The sequence below is a fragment of the Nicotiana tomentosiformis genome, chromosome 9, assembly GCF_000390325.3.
Source record: "Nicotiana tomentosiformis chromosome 9, ASM39032v3, whole genome shotgun sequence".
In the NCBI taxonomy this organism is placed as follows: Eukaryota; Viridiplantae; Streptophyta; class Magnoliopsida; order Solanales; family Solanaceae; genus Nicotiana; species Nicotiana tomentosiformis.
In genome coordinates, this window is record NC_090820.1 from 15,752,037 (window position 1) to 15,769,479 (window position 17,443).

The 17,443-nt window shown below is 38.8% G+C and overlaps 2 protein-coding genes across 2 annotated transcripts; both read right to left on the reverse strand.

The window, feature by feature from the left end:
* Nucleotides 1-607: 607 nt before the first annotated feature.
* On the reverse strand, nt 608-2,482 carry LOC104114615 (low affinity inorganic phosphate transporter 3). The gene has a single exon (XM_009625098.4). The coding sequence runs from the start codon at nt 2,463-2,465 to the stop codon at nt 858-860; it is 1,608 nt and encodes a 535-aa protein (XP_009623393.1). The 5' UTR covers nt 2,466-2,482; the 3' UTR covers nt 608-857.
* Nucleotides 2,483-15,016: 12,534 nt separating this feature from the next.
* On the reverse strand, nt 15,017-17,113 carry LOC138898426 (uncharacterized). Its single transcript, XM_070184492.1, has 3 exons — nt 16,601-17,113; nt 15,840-16,078; nt 15,017-15,689 (listed from the first exon to the last, which is right to left on the reverse strand). Exons 1-3 carry the CDS (start codon nt 17,111-17,113, stop codon nt 15,017-15,019), a joined length of 1,425 nt encoding a protein of 474 aa, XP_070040593.1.
* Nucleotides 17,114-17,443: the final 330 nt, after the last annotated feature.

Sequence of the window (17,443 nt, forward strand, 5' to 3'; positions counted from 1 at the left end):
TCTCCTTTGATAAGATTCCTATTGTTCTAAGGATTCCACAAACTTTGGGACTCTTGTCTCTGACTGAATTATCCGTATCTTCTTGAGTAATAACCTTTATCACATGTAGCAGTCTTCTTCCACCAAACTCGGACCTGGGTAACTTTGAGATAAAGTTAGTGTCTTGTACAGGCGTACAATCATCAACCCGAGGAGCTGGTCCTTTATCTTGAGGAACTGGTTCTTTAGAACAATTAAGCAGCTACATTGAGCACCTAGTTCTTTGAATTATTGCATTTAGACATACTTTGTTAATCATCAAAACCTCAATACTCAACAAAGCTCAGTTTCACAAGTTTAAGACAAAAAAAAAATTGTGACATTTTTTATATATGATTCTAAAGTAGTTTTTTTCTTAAACTATATATCCCTTTCATGGGGGGATTGAGAACAGGAAAATGTTGTGTTAGGTTATTCTCGCGGTCTTATCCTCAGTTAAAATTGAACCCGAAAACCTGTCTTATTAGTTCATGACGGTATTAACAAACCAACATCGTAACAAGAAAGTAAAGAGGTGACAATTCAAATTTTAATCACACAGAAAAGAGATAATCTCTCATTACAGCAGTTTTCCATGGACCATTCTACAAAACAAACAGTGGCCAAAATTCACAATAAACAAAATAACATAAAAATAAAAATCAAAGGATTGGCAGAAGCTAGCCACCATCTTGTATTACATCTATAAGAAATACACAAGAAAAAGAACCACAAAACAAAATGAATAGATAATTATTTCCTCATAAGATACAAACAAGTACAAAGCTAAGCTTCAACTCTTGCTATATCTCATATCATAGTATATACCACCACTTTGATTAAACTGGAATTGTTTGTGCATTATCTGCCTTAGATTCTGTTTCATAATTTTCTTCTTCTCTTTCATTTTCCTTAGACATTTCCTCCAATGATTTTCCTTTGGATTCTGGCACCAAGAATGTAAACAACATTCCAAGTAAATTAACACAACCAAGAACAATAAGTGCATTTTTCACACCTATACCAGTTGGATAACCAGCATCAACCTTTAATGGATCAGTGGATTGAGCTGCATACAAAAATCCAAATGCCCCAACAATTGCTCCAGCTTTTCCAGCTGCTGCTGATATTCCGTGGCACGTTGATCTTAACCTAGCTGGAAAAATCTCCGCGGGTACAACAAATGTTGTTGCATTTGGACCAAAATTCGCGAAGAAAAACGTAAGTGAATACATGATAACAAACCCTATTCTGTTTTCCTTTTGTGTCCAGTGATTATATGGAATGGCTAAAGCAAACATGAAAACTGTCATGAAAAAGAATCCCATTAATTGAATAGCAAATCGACCCATTTTATCGATAAATGCTACAGTAAACCAGTAACCTGGAACAGTACTGCAAAGTGCAATAAGAGTCTGTGCCCTTGCAATCTTGAAAACTTCATCTAATGCATTCATCGTTTCTGGATGAGGAATCCATCCAATTTTACTAAATATATCCTTCTGAAAAAGATTTTGACTGTAAAAAGCAATATCTAATAAAAACCATGTACTAGTTGTTCCTAGCAAGTGAAGTCCATGGCGACGAAGAAATTCCTTAGTAAACAAACCAAAACTATGTCGGTTTTCTTCAACTTTATCTTTCTCTACTTCAATTTCAACGTTCAATACTTTGGACATATCAGCAGCAGCTTTTTCAGCATTTTTCGCAACTAAGGCCGTGTAACGTGCTGTTTCGGGCATCTTCATTCGCCAGTAATAAGTAAGTAAAGCTGGAATTGCACCAAACATTACAATAATTCTCCAAACATAATCAGCTTCAGGTGGTGTTGAATCTTTAGGATTTACTGAATAAATTGGTGAAGGGTAAGCATTTTTAAATGCACCAGCAACAATAAGTGCAACTATTCCGCCTGCTAAAATACCAAAACCTTGCATTGCAAAAACAGCAGCAATAAAAGCCCCACGAGTTTTTTTATTTGCATATTCAGACATAATTGTCGCGGATAAAGGGTAATCGCCACCAATACCAAAACCAAGCCAAAATCGAAAAAAACATAAAGTGGCTATAACACCATTAGGTGTTTTACCAAAAGAAAGTCCAGAAGCTATTGAACAAATAACCATAAGCATAAGTGTCATTCCATAAACTTTTTTCCTCCCTAATTTATCTCCTAGCCACCCGAAAAACAGTTGCCCCGAAAGAGTACCAACAAACGCGACGCCATTAACAGCAGCTGCGATAGGAGGAGGGAGAATACCTGGTTTTGGTGCATTTTCGTGATGATAATAAATTCGGCCAAGTAATTTTGTGACTAGTGAAATGCAAAAAAGGTCATAGGCATCAGTAAAAAATCCCATTCCAGCAATTACAATTGCAGTGAAATGGTACAATTGTGTTTTTGCTACATCTAGTGCATTTAGCACTTGCAATTGATCTTTAGCCATAGCTAGGTAAGGTACGATTTTTGGAAAGTCCTATTTTGTGCTAAGACATGATGGAGGGAGGGGGTTATTAATAGAATGATTGACAGAACAAGACAAGGACAATATTACAACATAGTTCAATTTGGGAATTCCTTAATATTATCAGATTATAGTATGAAAAGCTTATGGTTGGATATTATGCATAAAGGAGTATATTCGGCCGATTTTGCATATAAGAACAAAGAGGATAGTTTTAGATACTTTCAATATATGTAGCTAAGTTTTCTAAGTTTTTCTTTTCTTGTTAAAAACTTATAAACACATCTTGAGCAACGTAACAGCCTGTTCCTAGTGGAAATCAGTCTACATATATAGTTGTTTGATACCCACAGAGAGATTTTTGGAACCGCGGTAAAGTTATCTCCGTACATACGATTTATATATCAGGGGTTTGAGCCGTGAAAGCAACCACTAATGATTGCATTAGGGTAAGTTGTCTACATCACATCTCTTGAGGTGTTATTCTTTACGGAACTCTATGTGAACGCGAGATATCTTATACGTGGAGCTTCCTTTTAATTTAGAGCTTTTGTTCAATAAGAAAACAAATTCTACAAAATGTTTGAAATATTCTCGTGTATTTCTATCATTGGCCGAATGGACTAAGAAAACAAATCCTATTAAAAATAAGAAGATTGATAGAACGAGAGTTTTCCGATTATATTTCATGACAAGAAATCCATGAGAAAAAGCCCAAAACCATACATATTCTTTTATATAAAGCACTAATAGTCCATTTACTTTAACAAAGTGGTGCACTTTTAGTCATAACACTGAAAAAAAGCCCAAAAACATACATTATCTTTGGCTTTAGACTCAAAGTCATACATATTCTTCCACATGGAGCACTAATAGTCCATTTACTTTAACAAATTAGTGCGCTTTTAGTCACAACATTGAGAAAAATAGTCAAGAAAATCACAACTTCCAAATCAAGAAAATTCAAACAAATACAACATATTAATAATGACAATCCAATGAGCTGAACAAAATACTTGTAAAAAAGAAGAAAACTACATTCTATCTAATATTGTGCTCGTTTGCTTGCTAGGCACATTATATATTATGGTGTTTTTGTAAGTTTATTTTCATAGATAACAAAGCTAAATTCAGATAAAAGTTCCTCGTTGCTAACAATACAAGTATCTAGAATACTACTACGTGGTAGATTCTAACTCACAACTTATTGTTTACCCTCAAAATCGGATAACAATTAATTTTATAAGTGGTTTTAAGGATATGCGGATTTATTTAACACAAAGCAGTAAATAAAGATAAATTATATAAATAAGGATAAAGTAAGTTCAAACCACACGAGAAAGACGATTTAAGTCTTAGTGAAATATTTACCCTCGATCTGGGCTCGTAACAACAAGCACTGATGAACATAAGCAGAAGAACTAATAACAGAAAAAATAATGATATATTGCTTTGGAATGCATGTTATAACGTACTTTATAAATTATTAGACCCCTTTTATATAGTAAAAGAGTCCTACTTTAGGTACAATTTTATAAAAGGTAAAAAATCTTTTGATTTACTGATTGTCGGTTCATTATCGGTACGTGCCGAGATTCCCGCCCTAATATCCGGTCGGTCACAGATATTTCGGTCTTCCGTTAGCTATGCTGACAATGTTTCTTCAAAATCATTTGAGGCTAGGACCGATTCCGGGATCATGGCCCCTATATTCTCGAAGGCAACCGTCTTGTCTCCGGGTTCTAGCCCGGTGAGACTCAGGGTCGATCTTCACTCCTCTATTGTCATGTCTCGAACATGGCTCACCATGTCGGTGGCTAGAATGCACCACGAGCTCGATTTTGACCATATACAGATAGTCCCATTATTTTTCGGAGAGTAGACGATGAGAAACGATATGAGCTTCCGAGTCTCACTTTGATACACCGTGACAGAAACGACAAAACAACCGAAATGTCTCGTCAGTAAAGTCCTGATTGCATTTAATGCATGTCAGTCGCCGTTCAGCCATTCTTTGATGCGAATCGTCACTGAAATTCTTTAAATACCTCCTCATTTGCTTATTTTAACTTTACATTCAAACCTTATACCCTTGTACCCTTAAGATTTCAATACTTTCTAGCACTTTCACTCTAGTTATTTGAGATCCTCTGCAAGAACTCTTGTTTATCTTCATATTAAGCCAACAACTACAATCCTTCAACTTTCTTTCTTTCTCCATTTTTCCTTCATCTTTTAAAGAAATGATAAAGACTTCCAAAAACGTTCCCCAGAAAGAAACCCCTTCTACTTCGCGACCGGCTACTGCAGCCAAGGAGACTATTTCGCGTACTGCCGTCGATGAACCAGTACGAGAACCCCCTTTGAAAATGTTCAACCCCGGAGGATGCTCGGCCAATGCCGATTTCAAAGTAGAAAAACCTTCCTCCGTACAAGGCCCGTGAGAGGAGGTCTCGAGATACATATGCTCGATCACTAAAGAAGTCCTCCCTACGGTCTAAAAAGACTACAACTGGGTCGGTAAGGGCATAGTGATCTTGACCCCGATGAAGCCATTACCACCCATGTCGAGGGATACTAAAGTGTTTATACTTATCCCTTTACATTGGGCCCGATAGACCCAGTCATCATTGATTTATGTAAAAGGTACGAAGTATGCATCGGTCAGATTCATCCTTCACTCTGGAGGATCTTGATCCTCCTCCGGTTCTTTGTGAACATAATTGATGTGTGCTCGTTCACCGTCGACTATCTTCTACGCCTGTACAGTCCCCAAACTTCCGGGGGGACTGATAAAGCTCGTGCATCGGGTCAGCAAAGCCCCGTTCTCGAGTATTGATAAAGACCGGGATCAGGGTTGGATGCCATTTTGTCCGAGTGAGTACTTCAGACCTAATCCCAGTTAAACGCATGCCATTCCCTGAGAAGTGCAATACATCACGTAAGTACAATTTCATTTTCGAAAGTCGATTTTATACTTATTTCCATCTTTCTTATCAGTATTTTGTGGTGGTACATCCATCACTCGGGTCCAGAATGTCGTTCCTTGACTCAAGGAGTGGGTTGAGGGTATCATATCACAGATGCCCTACTCCAAGCGCTCATGGCGCAAGCTCTCGAAGGGTCATTGGGCGGCTCGTTCCCATGGTAAGACTCCTTTCCTGAGTCCTCTTATATCATTAAGTCCTCACTCTCTTTGCTTCTTTTTGCAGGTTTATCCAAGGATGTCGAACTGAGACCTCCATCCAGTAGTGAGGACTTAACTACCGAGTCCCCTGCTCCGAGATAGGCCTAAGAGAAGAAAATAAAAAGGGCTTTGAGTTCCCCGAGCTCGGAGAAAATGAAAACAAAAAGAAGGCGGGTGCGCAAGTCAAAAGACAACACCAGTGCCCGAGCACCACCTCCGAATTCACTCTAGCGGCTGAGAGACGAATCCAAAGAAGAAGAAGAAGAAGAAGAAGAAAATGCCTTTGTCTTGATGGCCCGTGTGTCGTCGCAGCTCGAAGGGCAATGGGCCTCCGAACCAGAGAACCTCGAGACCGTCCTACCTCAAGCTAGGGAGGCCGATGAGGAGGCCGGGAATGAGGCTTCCCGGGATGTGGGCAATGCACTGAAGGAAGTACTCGGTGTGATAGACATCACAGAATTGCCCTCGTTCACCGATTCCATGTATAATAAGGCCCAAATAGTGAAAGAACACCCTAACGAGGGGGGCCGTGGATTTTTTGATGGGGTGGATTCTACCGCCACGGAGGACGTCATCGAATTGGGTGACTTAGAGGTGCCGAAGAAGAGTACATCTTCGGGAGCAAGCGATCCTTCCTCAAGCCCAAAACTGACCAACCGGTTCCCAGTTCTGAGTGTGGATCCTGACCGAAAATGGTCCATCATCATTTCTATTACGGAGGATGCCTAAGTCTTCTCCACCCTCGTAGGGGTGGCCAGTTACCTTCGGTGTCTGGTAACCGAGGAAGACCAAGCCAAGATGAACGAGGTTGATGCGCCTTGCCTATTCAACGAAATACAACATGCGCTAAACCAGGTAACTTTAGATATCTCTAGATGACTTTAATTCGTACTTAGACTAATTCATAGATAACCCTAACATTTTTCTTTTATGTTTGTAGGCCTCGGGGCTTCACCATAGAACTTTCCTTTGATATCGAGACTAGATGAACTAGCTCTAAGCCGAGGTCTGACGGCTCAATGAGAAGAGAGATACTTACAAACTCCTCAGCGAGCAGCATGAAGGAGAGGCTAAGAGCCTCCGAGCTGAGCTGGAGGTGTCTCAGAAGGAGCATGCTAACCTGGTCGAACATGTAAAAATATTTGAAGTTAGTGACAATGAGCGAGACACGGTGACTAATGGTCAAAATTCACAAGTCTAACAGAAGATCGATCGGATCGACCAACTCCGAGCTGAGATGGATGCAGTTAAGGCCGAGGCCGAAGAATGGAGAGGCAAGATGGACTGTTTGGCCTCAAAATATTAGATTACTCGGGAGAAGTTGACTTCGGTAGAGGTCCAGCTTTGTGCGGCAAAGGAAAATGCCGAGTTGTGGGCCCAAAAAGTTCAGGAGCTCCGATATCAGCTAAGCTCGGTCGGCTATGATCCAGAAACTCTTGCCAAAGAGCTAGAAACAGCCAAGTCGGTGGTTGCGGTGGTTAAAATTGATGCTGACGAGATGGTGGCTCAATATAAGGCCGATTCCGAGCCGGCCCAATATCGACTGAAAGACGTCGTCGAGCACGCAAAGCGGCAATCCTGAAGAGAGGCCCTCGAGGAAATTCATGCTCAGGGTTTCGACTTATCGGCTGAGATTGAGAGTTATAAGGGACTCGAAGCCGAGGCCAAGAAGTTGGCATATCCCAAAGATGAAGAAGACTCTGAGGGTTCGAGCTGATCCAAGGGTAGAGGAGACCCTTCCAATATTTTTGTATTTTTGTACTTTGTACTTTTTGTTAAGGAGGCTTCTTTTTTCCCTTCGACAGTTTCTAAGTTTGTTTTCCTTCGCTTTATTCTTTATGTTTGCAAAGATCGAAATGCCTTAGTATGTAATAATTAGGTCTTGTTCGGAGGTTCGAACAGGCCTTTCTTTCGATATTATTTCATTTAAGATTCGTGGGGGCTCGGTATGACTGGAGGCTTTCTCCAAAATACTTAGAACGTTTTAGATGATAAATTTGTTGAGGGTGGCCATTTGAATCGGTTTAGAAATTTTAAAGGCCTTGTTTTTTTTATTACGGGTCTCGGACGTCTCCGAGCTGTTTTAATATAGCCGTAGCCTTTTTAGTTTAGGTGTTGCCTAGTGGGCTTGTTACCCTAAGTTATCCGGGCTTTCCCAAGATAACAGTCCCCGAATGGGGTGGCCGTAGACTTTAAGGTTCGGGCACTGCCTAATAGGTCTTGTGCCCTCTGGCTCTAACATCCAGGACCGTCCGAGTTTGTCTTTGGACGGTAGTCCCCGAGTGAGAGCGATCCATTGAACCCGGATAAAGGCGGCCCTTGGGCTCGATATCTTTAGGGGATCAAATGTAGGAAATTCCTTAAGAGAAAAAAAAAAGAAAACAAAATTTTTAAGGGACAAGATATTCATCCGCAAGGTAAAAACCTCTTTTTCTTTCTGTGCGTAATATATATGGTTACACATGTGTACAAACTTTGTGTCAGGGCTCGAGCAGTCTATGTGGGCATGTTTCATTTGATTGTTTGTCCCTTATAGTAAATCTTATCGATCGAGCCAAGACCATTTGATCACAAAGTTTCTTTCCTTGCTAAAGTCATTATCCAGGGGTAATTTCCCTAGTGTTCGAGGCTGATCATAAAGAAGCCTTGAATACTGTTGTCGTGATCTTTAACACCTATTCGTATTTGTCCTTCAATTCTAAGTTAGCACGATTTACTGTTGCCTCGTTAAAAATCTAGTCGAAAAACCCATTTGGGACAAAACCGATTCAAGGGAAGTGCAACGCGTGCTTTCGGGCCTAAAAATTGTGTCGTTCTTCAATGGTCGCCTATAAGTGTTAGTCCAAAATGCAAATAAGTAAAAGGAATGAATGAGGTCGTACCTTAACAGTAATATATCATTAAGTGAGTTATGTTCCAGTTGTTTGGTAGTTGCTCACCGTTCATTATTCCAAGTTTGTACGATCCCTTTCTTCCCAGTTCGGCCCCAACTTCCCTTTGTTCGGGTTCCGGGTGCTCAGCGTGACCTTTCTTAACACTAAGTCTCCAACATTAAAATGTAGAAGGTTGGATCTTCGATTATAATACCTCCCGATCCGTTATTTTTGGGCAGCCAACCGAACTAGGGCGGCTTCACGCCTTTCCTCTATCAGATCCAGACTCGTATTCATGGCTTCGTCATTTGATTCTTTTGTTGCATATCGGAACCTGAGACACAGTTTTCCGACCGATGTTAGAGCTTCAGTGCCTTAAATCAGCGAGAATAGGGTGGCCCTGGTACTAGACTTCGAGGTCGTACGGTATGCCTATAGGACTTCGGGCAGGATTTCCTTCCATTTTCCTTTGGCGTTGGTCAACCTCTTTTGAGGTTTTGGAGTATGGTTTTGTTAGTGGATTCCGCTTATCCGTTCCCACTAGGGTGGTAGGGTGTTAATAGGATATTTTTGATCTTATGGTCTTCGAGAAACCTGCTTACTTTTCTACCGATGAACTGTTTCCTATTGTCGCACATGATCTCAGCCGGCATTCCGAACCAACATATGATGTGGTCCCAAATGAAATCGATGACTTCTTTCTCCCTGACCTTCTCATATGCTGGGTTTACACCTACTTAGAAAAATAGTCAGTCATAAATAATATAAATTGAGCCTTATCGGGTGCCCATGGAAGGGAGCCAATGATGTCCATCCCTCATTTCATGAACGGCCAGGGTGACAAGACCGAATGCAGCAGGTCCCCGGCTCGATGAATCATCGGAGCATTCCTTTGACATTCATCACATTTTCGTAAGAACTCCTTCACATCCTTTTCCATGTCAATCCAGTAGTAGCCGACTCTGATTACGTTTCGAAATAATGATTCGGCGCCTGAATGATTTCCGCATGTACCTTCGTGAATTTCCCTCAGAACGTACTCGGTATCTCCTGGTCCTAGACATATCGCGAGAGGGCCATCGAATGTTCTTATGAACAGGGTTCCATCTTCGAACAAGCTAAATAGGGCTGCCTTCATATGCATGGCCCTCGATTCTTTTGTATCCGAGGGCAGTTTTTCAGTCTTCAGATATTATATGTATTTGTTTCTCTAGTTCTAATTCAGGCCCATTGATTTTATCTTGGCATGGCCTTCTTCCATTACCGATCTCATGAATTGTACGACTTTCCTCGAATTGAACACATCGTCCTCAACCGACAACCCCAAGTTAGCAAGGGCATCAGCCTCACTATTTTGATCCCGAGGTACGTGCTATAGAGTCCTATAATGATCCGGCCAGTCGTTTTAAAATTTATAGCCATGTTTCCTCATTTACCGCTCATTCTGTACTTTATAACTGTTATGTGACTTGCCGGGGTAATTGGTTCGGGTCCGGTGAGGTTTATAGAATGAATTGGAACACTTAGTTCCAAGTTTTAAAGCGTAAGTTCAAATAGTGATCGGATATCGACTTATGTGCAAATGACCTCGGAATAAAATTTTTATGATTACAACAGCTTCGTATGGTGATTTTGGACTTAGGAGCATGTTCGGAATTTTATTTGGAAGTCGGTAGTTAAATTAGGCTTGAAATGGCTAAAATAGAAATTTAAGTTTGAAAGTTTGACCGGGGAGTTGACTTTTTGATATCGGGGTCGGAATACGATTCTGAAAATTTGAATATCTCCGTTATGTCATTTATGACTTGTGTGCAAAATTTGAGGTCAATCGGACGTGATTTGATAGGTTCCGGCGTCATTTGTAGAAATTGGAAGTTTCAAAGTTCATTAGGCTTGAATCTATGTGTGATTCATGTTTTTAGTATTGTTGGATGTGATTTAAAGACTCGACTAAGTTCGTATGATGTATTAGGACTTGTAGGTATATTTGGTTGAGGTCCCGAGAGCCTCGGGTGAGTTTCAGATGGTTAACGGATCAAAATTTGGATTTAAACAACTGCTGGAATTTTTTTATATCTGTATCTGGTTTCCTTATACGCGATCGCATGAATGCGTCTGCGATCGTGTAGGCTTAGTTGATCAGTGGATGTTTTATTCTAGGCGATCACGTGGGGATATCTGCATCGCGTAGGGTTATTTGGGGGCTACTGAGTTTTGATCTACACGATCGCGTGAAGAGGGATGTGATCGCGTAGCTCTGGGATTTTGTGACTCGCGAATGCGTGGCTATGATTGTGTTCGCGTAAAGTAAGTGTAGAAGAACTGGAGGTCACGCGTTTGATCTATGCGATCGCGAGAAGAGGGCTATGATCGCGTAGAACTGGGAACTCTGTGCTTTGCGATCGCGTAGAATTAATTTGTGCAGTGGAACAATTGTGCTTCGCGATCGCGTGTGATTGTTCGTGATTGCGTAGAGCAAATGACTGGGCAGAGAGTTTAAGTTCTGAAAATGGGACTAAGGCAATTTTTGGGAGATTTTCAGAGGAAACAATGTGGTAAGTATTCTTAACTCTATATTGGTTAAATTACCCGAATCCATGGTTGTTTTTATCATTTAATGGGTGAATTGAGTTGGAAAATTTAGAAAACCCTCTTGGTTTAAATTGAAGATTTGAGGGCTGAGTTGAGGTCGGATTTTTATAAAATTGATATGGTTAGACTCATGGTTGAATGAGCTTTCAGGTTATATTTATCGGGTTCCGAGACGTGGGCCCCACATGCGATTATTTTGAGTTAACTTCGGATTTTATTGAAAAATGTAGTATTTTCTTATGAAATTGATTCCTATAATTTTTGTTGACTGTATCAAATTATTTTGGCTATATTCGAGCCATTCAAAGTTGAATAATCGAGGAAAAGGCCTACTAGCGGATTAAATTGGAGCAAGTCGAGGTAAGTGACTTGTCTAACCTTGTGCGTAGAAGATTATGTCTTTAAATTGTGTAGATCACTATTGCATATTAATTAAATAATTTTACCTTGTTATATTCTTCATCATTGATTTAATTTTTATATTTTAAATTTGCTTGACATTTTTCTGCTAATTGTTTTACCTGTTTAGTTAAAACTTAGTTTCTTTTATTCTGTGCATTATTTGAAGGTTGACTTTCTTTAATTTAAATATTATTAATATGAAGTATTTGACATTTTAAATTTGGTATTGTGGCAATGTGCTAAACATTTTGAAATATTATTTTCGCTGAGTTATTCATTCCCGAATATTTTGTGAGATTTTTATACTCATTGTGATAGAGTCATGAGCTCCTTATTGTGGAAAATATTGTTATTGTTGATTTATTTTTGCAAGTTAAAATATTTGGGCACTTGAGGTGCAAGTTATGATAATTCTAAACCCGTTCGAGGATGAACGTTTGTTTAATAGGGGGAGGATATAACAGCCCGGTCAGTTATTTTAAAAGTTGTAGCCCCGTTTCCCTATTTACTGCTCATTCTGTACTTTATAACTCTTATGTGACTTGCCGGGGTAATTGGTTCGGGTCCGGTGAGGTTTTTTGAATGAATTGGAACACTAAGTTCCAAGTTTTAAAGATTAAGTTCAAATAGTGACCGGATGTCGACTTATATGCAAATGACCCCGGAATAGAATTTTTATGATTACAACAGCTCTATATGGTGATTTTGGACTTAGGAGTGTGTTCGGACTTTAATCTGAAAGTCGGTAGTTAAATTAGGCTTGAAATGGCTAAAATAGGAATTTAAGTTTGGAAGTTTGACCGGGGAGTTGACTTTTTGATATCGGGGTTGGAATCCGATTCTAAAAATTTGAATACCTATGTTATGTCATTTATGACTTGTGTGCAAAATTTGAGGTCAATCGGACGTGATTTGATAGGTTCCGGCGTCGTTTGTAGAAATTGGAAGTTTCAAAGTTCATTAGGCTTGAATCTATGTGTGATTCATGTTTTTATTGTTGTTGGATGTGATTTAAAGACTCGACTAAGTTCTCATAATGTATTAGGACTTATGGTATATTTGGTTGAGGTCCCGGGGGCCTCGGGTGAATTTCGGATGGTTAACAGATCAAAATTTGGACTTAAACAGCTGCTGGAATTTTCTGATATCTGTATTTGGTTTCCTTATACGCGATTGAGTGAATGCGTTTACGATCGCGTAGGCTTAGTTGGTCAGTGGAGGTTTTGTTCGATGCGATTGCGTGGGGATATTTGCGATCACGTAGGGTTAATTGGGGGCTGCTGAGTTTTGTTTTATGAGATCGCGTGAAGAGGGATATGATCGCGTAGCTCTGGGATTTTGTGACTCGCGAACGCGTGGCTATGGTTGCGTTCGCGTAGAGTAAGTGTAGCAGAAGTGGAGGTCACACGTTTGTCCTACGCGATCGCGTGAAGAGGGCTGCGATCGCGATGAACTTGGAACAATCATGTAGAGTTAATTTGAGCGGTGGAACAATTGTGCTTCGCGATCGCGTGTGATTGTTCGCGATCACGTAGAGTTAATTTGAGCAGTGGAACAATTGTGCTTCGCGATAGCGTGTGATTGTTCGCGATCGCGTAGAGAAAATGACTGGGCAAAGAGTTTAAGTTTTGAACATTTTTATCGATTAGGAGCTCGAAATTGAGGCAATTTTTGGGATATTTTCAGAGAAAATAATGGGGTAAGTGTTCGTAACTCCATATTAGTTAAATTACCCGAATCCATGGTTGTTTTTATCATTTAATGGGTGAATTAAGTTGAAAAATTTAGAAAACCCTCTTGGTTTAAACTGAAGATTTGAGGGCCGAGTTGAGGTCGGATTTTGGTAAAATTGATATGGTTAGACTTGTGGTTGAATGGGTTTTTGGGTTTTGTAACTTTTGTCGGGTTCCGAGACGTGGGCCCATGAGCGATTGTTTTGAGTTAATTTCGGATTTTATTGAAAAATATAGTATTTTCTTATGAAATTTATTCCTATAATTTTTGTAGACTGTATCGAATTAATTTGGCTAGATTCGAGCCATTCAGAGTTGAATAATCGAGGAAAAGGCCTACTAGTGGATTAAATTGGAGCAAGTCGAGGTAAGTGACTCGTCTAACCTTGTGGAGGGAAAATTTTCCCTAGGATTTGTATTGACGTGATAATTGTAATGTGTTAAAAGTCGTGTACATGAGGTGACGAGTATTTACACGGGTTAAATGTGGAAGATTATGTCTTTAAATTGTGTAGATCACTGTTGCATATTAATTAAATAATTTTACCTTGTTATATTCTTCATCATTGATTTAATTTTTATATTTTAAATTTGCTTGACCTTTTCCTACTAATTATTTTATCTGTTTAGTTGAAACTTGATTTCTTTTATTCTGTGCATTATTTGAAGGTTGACTTTCTTTAATTTAAATATTATTAATATGAAGTATTTGACATTTTAAATTTGATATTGAGGCAACATGCTAAAAATTTTGAAATATTATTTTTGATGAGTTATTCATTCCCGAATATTTTGTGAGATTTTATACTCATTGTGATAGAGCCGTGAGCTCCTTATTGTGGAAAATATTATTGTTGTTGATTTATTTTGGCAAGTTGAATTATTTGGACACTTGAGGTGCAAATTGTAATATATTGTGATATTGATACGCATGCGATGGTATAAGATCTAGGTGTTCTGTGGTGGGATTTTGGGTCGTGACAGATATGTTGTTATATAGGGATGTTGTTATAGAGAGGTCGGACTGAGAAGTAATGAGAGGTTAATGAAGCAGCCCTTAATATTTTACTCGAAATTGACTAGTACTTAACACATTAATACTTCCTTAATTACTCTAGCATAAGGAAGCCACCAAGACAACTAGCTATGGTAAAATATCTGCATTTTTTTTTTATTAAGGGCATAAAAAGCGTACATGTAGGAGGGGGACATAGGTAACCTTACCTCCTCAAAAATTATATTTGTGCTGAATATAATCAGCATTGTAGAAAAGAGTAACTTCCAAAATATAGATATTCTAATTAGAAGTTTGTTCCTACCAGCACATAATTGCTTTCCTAGTGCTAAACTAAGGGAAGGAGTAAATGGTAGTAAGAGTCCTTTACGGAAGATGTTAAAACTTATAAAAAGATCCCTTTGCATTACAAAGATTCTTGGAACCTCATGTGTCATAAAGAACTGCAGAAATATTATGCTAATTATCATAAATAAAGAGTCATCTGACATTTGAGTTTCTTCTCTTAGCCTTCCTGATTCTGAAGCTAGGCACCTCCATTTGATCCATCTTGAGGCTTCCCTAGGAAGTTCTGATAAGGTTGAGAAGATCGCTTCATTATATTGTTGAAGTTTGCTACCATACTTAGCCAGAGCATCTGCTACAGAGTTAGCTTCTCTATAGCAGTGGTGGACTGTAACTTGGAGGGATTGAATCATGCCTTGCATGTCTCTGATTTGATGATAGAGTTTCTACGGAATGCTACTGTATTCTTGGATTATATTGACCACCAACAGAGAATCCAAATCCAAAATAATATTCATGTAATTGTTAGCAATACACCAAGAAATAGCAAAAAATGTTGCCGATAATTCAGCAGTGTTGTTAGTGCAGAAATATAATTTTTTAGCAAAAGCCATAACCAAACTACCATTTTTATCTCTAACAATACCTCCAATTCCAGCTAAGAGATCCTCAGAGTTACTTCTACCATCAGTATTAATTTTGATCCAATTGTTTGGGGGTTTTCCCCAAGTAACAGGAGTAAAAATTAAGGAAGGTCTGAGATTATCCAGCTGTGTGCAGAGGTTATACCAATTCCACCTTAAATCCACCCTAGCACCTATCTTGTTAAGATAGATTTTAATATGAAAAAGAATCTCTTGGAAAATTTTATAAATTGGAGGGGCACCATTCCCATATCTAGATGCACATCTAGCTTTCCAAATCTCCCAACAAATGTATATAGGGATAATTTGATGCATAGTTCTAATAAATTTGTTGTGAGTGTTTATAGTAATCCAAGTAAAAAGTCGCCCACTCAGAGAAGGAGTATGAGGAGTAAGACCAAGATTAGTATAAAAAAGGTTCCAAACTGCTTTAGCAGTATCACTTTCTAGGAAGAGATGATTAATAGTCTCTTCCCTATGGGGAACAACATGAACACCGGGAAACAATGCATAGACCAAATCTGGACATGATATTATCAACAGGAATTTTCCTATTTAAAATTCTCCATAAAGAAAAGAAACTTTAAAAGGAACATATTTAGACCAAGTATTGATCCATACCTACAGCTGGTCTTTCCTCTGTCTTACAATTTCAAAGGCAGTAGAACAATTGAATCTCCCATCAGTGGAAGGTGTCCATATAGCAATGTATGTCTCCCTTCTGTCACTAATTGGAATTTTGGAAATCTTATCTAAGATATCAGCTGGAACCAATTGACTTATGAAATCAAGGTCCCATGTTCCCTCATCTGTAATGCAGTCATCCAATATAAGATGCCTAGGTTTAGACTGAAACTGCAGAATCTGGTATAGAGGGCCAGAACCAATCCAGTTATCCCACCAAAAGGATATGTTGCCAGCTTAAATTCTCCATATGATATGTTTGTCAACTTGTTCCTTCATATTCATAAGGTCTTTCCAGTTGCTAGAGTCACCATTCTGATTTTGTTTGGACATAGGATGGCTTCTCTGACAGTATTTGTTCATTAGAAAACTAGATAGAAGGTTATTTTCAGATCTTAGCCTCCACTATCTCTTTGCATTAAAGGACTTAGAGATATCATGAAGCCTTTTAAAACCAGCACCTCCTTCTGAAGTAGGGTAACATAATTTATCCCACGCTCTCCAATGGTACTTCTTTTTTGTGTCATTATAACCCCAGAAAAAATTAGCAAAATATTTTTCTAATTGCTTGAAAATAGTTTTGGGAGGTGATATTGCAGCCAAGATATGAAGAGATTGGGACTAAATAACATGCTTGATGAGTGTGGCTCTACCCCCAATAGATAATAGGTTACCTTGCTAACCTTTGATCTTGTTTTGAACCTTAGTAACCATATCATTAAAGTAGAATATTATTTTTCTCCCACAGTAAATAGGGCAACCTAGATACTTAAAAGGAAAATGTTGATGCTTGTAGCCTGTGACTATTTCTATCATTCTTCTCTTAGGCTTTGGAGTTTGAGCGACAGTGACGAAGAAACTTTTCTCCTTGCTAATCTCCTGACCCGAAGCTTCTTCATAATTGTGAAGTGCATTCAAGGTCATCTTGATTGATCTCTTATTCCCTGAAGAGAAAATGACTAGGTCATATGCATAATAGAGATGGTTGATCTGTGGGCCATTCTGGTCTATTGAGAAACCAATATAACATTCTCTATCATGGAGAATGTTAAGAGCCTTGGTTAAGGTTTCGGCAGCTAAGATGAATAAGGTCGGGGAAAGGGGGTCCCCTTGTTTAAGACCTCTAGTAGAGTGAAAAAAGCCTTGTCTAGTTCCATTAATAAGGATAGAATACCACACATCAGAGATGAGCCTAGATATAATGCCAACAAACATGTCTGAAAAGCCTATTTGCTTCAAAACTACTGTGACGAAGCTCTAAGAAACTTTATCATATGCCTTAGCCATGTCTAGTTTGATAACGAAATTTCCCCCTGGATTGTTCATTTTTATGTTATGAAAAAATTCATGTGTTAACAACACATTCTCAGTGATCAATCTCCCTTTCATAAAGCTAGACTGATTTTGTGAAACAAGTTTATCAAGCATGCTAGAGAGCCTATTATTTATGATTAAGGAGATAATCTTGTTAGAGAAATTGCTAAGGCTTATTGGTCTGAGTTGTGAAAAATTAGAGGTAGATTCAACCTTTGGGATCAGTACAAG